Raw genomic sequence first — 6,665 nt, 5'->3', positions numbered from 1 at the left:
GGTAAAAGTGATCATTAGTGTTCCGGGGGGGGTTGTTTGAGATAACATCCAAATTGATGAGTTCATATGTAAATGCATACAAGTTAGCAGGGTGGGTTTTCCCTGGAGAGAGAGAGAAAGATGTTATTGAGATGCATGAGCCAGCAGCCAATAGAAAGGAGGAAGCACCATCATCAGCGGATCAACGTGGATGCCCTCAGATGACCGGACAGTCCTCACACATACACACTCACTGTCTGGTCCACTTGAAGAAGATTCTTCCTGCTTGTGTGTGTGTGGGGGGGGGTAGGAAAGGGGTTATGACAGCAAGTTTCACTGTGCAGCACCTCTAAATTGGCAGCAAGGTAAGCTTCTTAAAAAAAAAAAAATCAAAATGTGCTGATTTTTCTGCGTGTTTTAATGGGCTTCTGGTAGTTGCAGATTTATTTCTAATTAAATGTTGCAAATTCTAAAATATGGATTCAGGGTTAGGGTCTATAAAGACATTCAAGTTTTAGGAATGTTGACCTCAGTTCTGGCTGGCCTGAATGAGTGTCATGACCTTGATTTGTATCTCTGAACTGGTTGAATGCTTCTTCAAATACTCACACAGCGGTGATGAATGTGTTTTTTTTTTTTTTTTTATGGGATGAAGGGAGGAAATTTAGATTAAACTTTTTCACCAGGGGGGGGTGATTCCCCAAAAAAATGATTTAAATATGTGTATAAACCTTTGATTTAAGCAAAGTGTTATGAAATCAAGATTTTCTTGAAGCTAAATAAATTCACTTTTCTTTATACTTAAAGTCTATCTTTGCAGATAATCACAAAGTGCTTTACAATGCAAAGCGGCATTCATTCATTAAATAAGAAAATTAACGTTACCTTCATGAATTTGAAAAATGAACTCGATGTGCTTAAAGTGTGTATTAACCTGTATTTTATTAGGACGCAGTTCCATCCATCCTTCATGTTGCTCACCCTGTCCAGCCTCCCTTCAGCGCCCAAGGACAGGATCCTCCAGGCGGACATGCTCAAGACAAGTCCCGCCCGGGGCTTCTTCCCCGCCCCTCTCCATCATCACCACCACCATCCGTATATGGAGCTTTTCCCCCGGACTCACGGTCTCCTTCACCCCGTCAAGTCCCCCTCCGCGCTGGTACTCAACCCTTACCTCCAGCAGCAGCAGCAGATGTTAGCAGGCCCGGGTCTCCCTTTCCTCGGACACCTCATGCAAAGTCACCCGCGGTTCTCGTCCAAGGCGGAGGAGCTGGCCGCGGTGGTGACCGAGCACGCCGCAGGACCTCTCTCGCTTTCGGGTAACGGCAGCGAGAGGTCACCCTGCGCTTCTGCATCGCCAGCCAAGCAGATGCTCCGGAGCGGGGTTCCGTCCCCGGAGAAGAGAGGCCGCTTCAACTTTAGCGAGGATGACTTGTTCGCGGTGCTGTACGGGTACTCAGCGGGCCCGGAGCGAGGCCGTGGCGGTGCCGGAGGAGGCCACGCTATTTCAGGGGTGAACCTGCCAGACAAAGAAGGTGCCAAGTGCTTGTCTTTTGGAAAAGTTTTGAACTCATCATTTTGATGGGCAAATTTAGAACAATTCATCAAGGTGAAAAGGTATAAGTTTTGATAAGTCAGGTTTTGATAGCCCCAAAAAAAGGGAACAAATCCCCGATTTAAAAAAAAATCATAAAACAAAAAACTATACTAAAAATGCAACAATAAAAATACCTTCATAAAACCGATTTTTAAAAGCGTATTAAAACGGAAACAGAAAAATAACTGGTTGTAATAGCAAATGTAAAAAATCAAGAACAAATTAATTTGTTTGAAATCAACAAGTTAGGTTAAGTCAACATTTCATTATTGTAAATAATTCCCACTAATCTGGTGAAAATGTAAATATGTGTATACTTACACACATTTTGTCAATATCGTTTGTAAATATACAGTACATTATATGTATTGTATATACTACATTATACATACTGCATAAATGTCCACAAAAAATAATTAGTACAGAGTAACAGTTAAAAAAAAAAGTTTTTTCACCTGTATATTCTGTACGGTATATACAATATGTATTAATCGAATCTGATTGATTTTTAATTATGGATGATTTTATTCCAAATATGTCATCCAATCGAGTCTGGTTGTCTTGCAGACAGTCCCATCAACCCACTGGATAAGGATGCTCTGGATCTTCCTGAGGGTGAGGCTCTAAAACCCACCATTCCGATGTTGCGTGATAAAACGTGAAAGCCGTTCTCCTTGCAGGTCTGAGCATCGTACAGGCATGCTGGGGCAACGTTTCTCACTGCACCGTGTTCACTGACGCCGAAAGCAACGTTCCCAAAGGCACACGCTTCGGACCCTTCCGAGGAAAACTGGTTAACACGAGCGAGATGAAGACCTACGACGACAACACTCTCATGTGGGAGGTAGGACTGAACAGATATTTGAGCACCAGTGGAACAATTTAACATTATTCATTGGCGTATATTCTTTATCCTCCGCGACGTCCTGCATTTTCTGTAGGTATTTGAGAACGGTCGCCTAAGCCACTTTGTGGACGGCCGCGGCGGCTCGGCCAACTGGATGTCGCTGGTCAAATGCGCTCGCTTCGCTGAGGAGCAGAATCTAGCGGCGGTGCAGGTCAAAGGTCAGATCTTCTACGAAGCCTGCAAGGAGATCAAAGGCGAACAGGAGCTCCTGGTTTGGTACGGAGATGGCTACGTACAGTTCTTGGGCATCCCGCTCACCCTTAGGGGTCCTGACGAGGACTACGACACCCTACCTTCCGCTGAAGGTGAGATCAGGAACCGGAGATATGAAAAGCTCTGAAATGGAACTGATCTTTTTCAAACTACCCCCAGATGCCGGTGAGGGTTTCAAGTGTGACCGGTGCGGCAAGGTGTTCGCCTACAAGTACTACCGGGACAAGCACTTGAAATACACACGTTGCGTGGACCAGGGTGATCGCAAGTTCCCGTGCCACCTATGCAGTCGTTCTTTCGAGAAGAGGGATCGCCTGCGCATACACATCCTCCACGTGCATGAAAAACACCGGCCACATAAGGTATTTTAAATGATACCTCAATCAAATAAATATATTATTGCTTGTGAAATGAACTAAAATATCAGGACAATATTAACATTATTGGTCTACTCAATGTTATATATAAAAAAAAAAGCACAATTCTTTCAAGTTGATGTAACGTTTTCAATTTACGAGTAATTGAACTGGCATCATTTAAAAAGCCATTGTTGCTATATTGCAGTGCACAGTGTGTGGAAAAAGTTTTTCTCAATCGTCCAGCCTCAACAAACACATGCGAGTCCATTCGGGAGAACGTCCCTACAAGTGTGTCTACTGCAACAAGGTGAGGGACTTTTTTTTTTTTTTTAAAGAAGATGAATATTACAAATGTCCGTCTAGTGAGGAGAACTTGAAGGAGATGTATTTTAATCCGCCATGTTTGTCCGGTATTGTCAATTTGTCACTCGTCCACTTCCTTGTGTTTACTGCGCATTCGGCCCGTGTTTTATTGTGTCCCTCCGCGGGCACACTTCGGCGACACACTTCCATGCTAATTATCGGCCAGATGTACACCCACCCTTTTGTCTCGCCACATTATACATGTTATTTACGACCATAGAATGAGCCTGAGTTCTTTTTGTGCCTTTTCTTCTTCGTTTGTATGGCATCCTCCCCTTTTTTTTCTTTTTACACTCTCGGTTAATCTTTTATTCAACGTGATCACCGATTGAATGCTTGGTATTCTCACGATCAGTTCGTGTGTTTCGTCTCGCTAAACAGACGATTGTTTTAGCTAATTCTAAAATAAAATAAGAGATAATTATTAAATTTCGTTTTAACTTACGTTTTATTTTATTTAACACGTTGTTGTTTAACGCAAGAAAAAGTATGTCACGTGGTGGAACTATTTTCCACCTGATTAGAGGAATGGTCAAGATTGGAAACGATATTTTTTTTGTTAGAATTAAAATGGAAATAAAATGATGAAATGAATGTATGATCCGGAGTAAATTAACATATTTACTTAATTTTATGGTTTGTGTTCAAACGTGCACAAAAAGATTGAGTGGGACTATTTTATTGCCTGGTTAAAATTATAACCTCAAACAATATTTTTTGTTTTTACATTACAAAGCTTGTTATTTTTATCTGCAAACTGAATTTAGCTATTGGAAATATTAAGGCCACATCTTAAAATAATGTTTTTTTTTGTAATCACGCATTATTTTTATCTGCAAACTGAATTTAACTCGTGGAAATATTAAGGCCACATTTTAAAATAATAATATTTTTTCGGTAATCACAAAATGAAATTAAAACATTAAAATTGAGCTAGGAAAAACAAACAATTTCATTTTGTATTTAATTGATCACAATTAATTTTAGAAGCGGTCACAAAAGACATAAATGAGCATTGTAAGTGGAACTAGTTATCACTACCTCTTGACAAATATTAATTGCTAAACTCAAATCAATCATTTCTGATAACAGCAAGGTTGATTATTGTACCGCATATTATTTAAATGAAATTTATTTAAAAGTAATTTAATTGCTGAACACAGCCACAAACTTCAGCAAATATGCAAATGAATTGCCTGATTAAAAAAATATGAATGATCAGTTTTGAATCAATTGGTTTTCTAATGTCCACACAAATATGACTGCATATTTACTTTAGCACATTTTCTGTTTTAAACAGTCATCTGACACATAAATCTACTTTATTGCCTGATCAAAAATGACAAGTTCCCTGTTGCCATTGTCAATTTTCTTTCTTTCTTTCCTCCACTTAGGCCTTCACTGCCTCCAGCATTTTGCGCACACACATCCGCCAGCATTCTGGAGAGCGGCCCTTCAAGTGCAAGCACTGCGGCAAGGCCTTCGCCTCACACGCGGCGCACGACAGCCACGTCCGGCGGACTCACGCCCGGGACAAGCCCTTCCCCTGCGACTTGTGCGGGGCTTCCTTCCAGGAGGAGCCTGAGCTCAAGTTCCACGCCAGAAGTCATACAAGTAAAGAATTTCATTGATGTCTCGATGTTTTTATTTTAGTTTGGTTTAGATGTATTTATAAACATAATTTAACAGTAGTGTGAAAGAAATATTATTATTTCGATTATGTCTTGCATTTCATTTTAAAATGTATTTTTTCTTTTTTTTAAGGTAGACAAATCTTGGACAGCACAATTCTCAATCCAGGAACTGGCTCAGCGGAAGAATCAATGTTGGACCATGCAAAAAGTCAAACAAATGTCAAAATAAATTTCCAACCTTACACTGGAAAAACACCTTTAAATCCAGAATATCGTCCGTGGAACTAAAGCCAAACCAGTTTATTGTCCTATTTGTACTCTGACAAGCGTCAAGTTTCTTTTAAATGGTTTAATATTGTAACTGTTTAAGAAGATTTTGCTGTATTGAGGCACACGATCAATCAAACGTGTGCCGAAATGTTTATGGTGATGTGATCAGTGCTGTGGATTGTGAACCCAGATTTGTATTTCATGTATTAGTTCCAAAGTCTTATTATTATTATTTGATCTTTTTTTTGTTAAGGAGCATTTATTTCATTTTGCTAATTTATTATGTCTAATCTGATATTTCCACTGCAAAGTAGAGTGCTTTATTTATAATTTAGACAATTAATAAAAAAAAAAAATTCCAAGCATGATTTGTGGTCGGTTTATGAAGAAAGTAATTTTATACTCACGGGTACATAAAATAATTATATATATCTTTTTAAAGTGCATTAAAAAGATAATGCTTATGCTTAGTTTTATATGCTGAAACGTAACACCAAGATCCAACCACACGCATTTAAATCAACCTCTTAGTTTGTGTTTTTTCATCAAGACTCGCAGTTTGCGTGCGTGATGCCGCTTTAAGAAGCGGGGTGTAAATTGAAACAAGTCCCTGTGGAGCAAATGAATGACAATAGTGTGTTGTGCCGTGAGTTGCTCTTCTGCCACGAGCACAATGAGACAGCCTGACTGACATCTGCCGTCACACTCTTGTCACCACATGCCTCACAGACTGACCGATGGACAGACAAGAGAGCTGCAGCCTTCTCCTGGCTAAAACTTTTGATCCCCCTAAGGAAGCGCTCAGTAGGCTTGTAAGATGTGATGGCAAGAATGCCAGCAAAAGCCTACTAGAACATCTGAACTTTAATTGGAGGGAATCAACGGCACTTCATATGGTGCAAGATGTGTGTTAACTCCCATTTAGCATGAATTGGACACAACCGCATCACCGGTTACAAGAGGGTGTGCGCACTTCTGCAACCACAAGTCATTTCTTATGTTGATATAGCGATCATTTTATGTATAGTGTATGTCTACATGAGCACATACATTGATGGATGGCTGAATTGACTCCAGGCTTGCTTGGGGTGAAAGGTCACCTTCAAATAGGACAACAATGGAGGCTCAAACAAGTACATGATTTTAGCGGATCCTCCTTCCCTGCCGTGTATATACGACCCTCTGGGGGGCCTCCGCTAAGAAAAGTGCACCCCCCGCGACCACCTCCACTTTGTGGCATCATGGGATGAGAGACAAAAGGGGAGAGAGATATAGAGAGAATGAGAATAAAACAGGGAGATCATCCACACGCTAGCCCCGCCCCCACTGGCCCCTAATTGGTC

At 40.6% G+C, this 6,665-nt stretch overlaps 1 protein-coding gene across 2 annotated transcripts; it reads left to right on the top strand.

Moving 5' to 3' along the window:
* Positions 1–949: 949 nt before the first annotated feature.
* On the top strand, positions 950–5,340 carry prdm14 (PR domain containing 14). 2 transcript variants are annotated; one of them, XM_085939553.1, is made up of 8 exons: positions 950–1,514; positions 2,144–2,191; positions 2,257–2,420; positions 2,518–2,788; positions 2,856–3,058; positions 3,261–3,362; positions 4,813–5,032; positions 5,183–5,340. In XM_085939553.1, exons 1-8 carry the CDS (start codon positions 950–952, stop codon positions 5,338–5,340), a joined length of 1,731 nt encoding a protein of 576 aa, XP_085795679.1. The 2 variants fall into 2 exon arrangements, with proteins under 2 accessions (XP_085795679.1, XP_085795678.1); XM_085939552.1 differs by having other exon boundaries at positions 2,257–2,458; positions 2,517–2,788.
* The last annotated feature ends 1,325 nt before the right edge of the window (positions 5,341–6,665 follow it).

Source organism: Syngnathus leptorhynchus, chromosome 19, assembly GCF_054491065.1.
Source record: "Syngnathus leptorhynchus isolate UIUO chromosome 19, UIUO_Slep, whole genome shotgun sequence".
Lineage (NCBI taxonomy): Eukaryota > Metazoa > Chordata > Actinopteri > Syngnathiformes > Syngnathidae > Syngnathus > Syngnathus leptorhynchus.
Note: the sequence above shows the minus strand (reverse complement) of the source record. Positions and strands in the feature narration are given on the sequence as shown.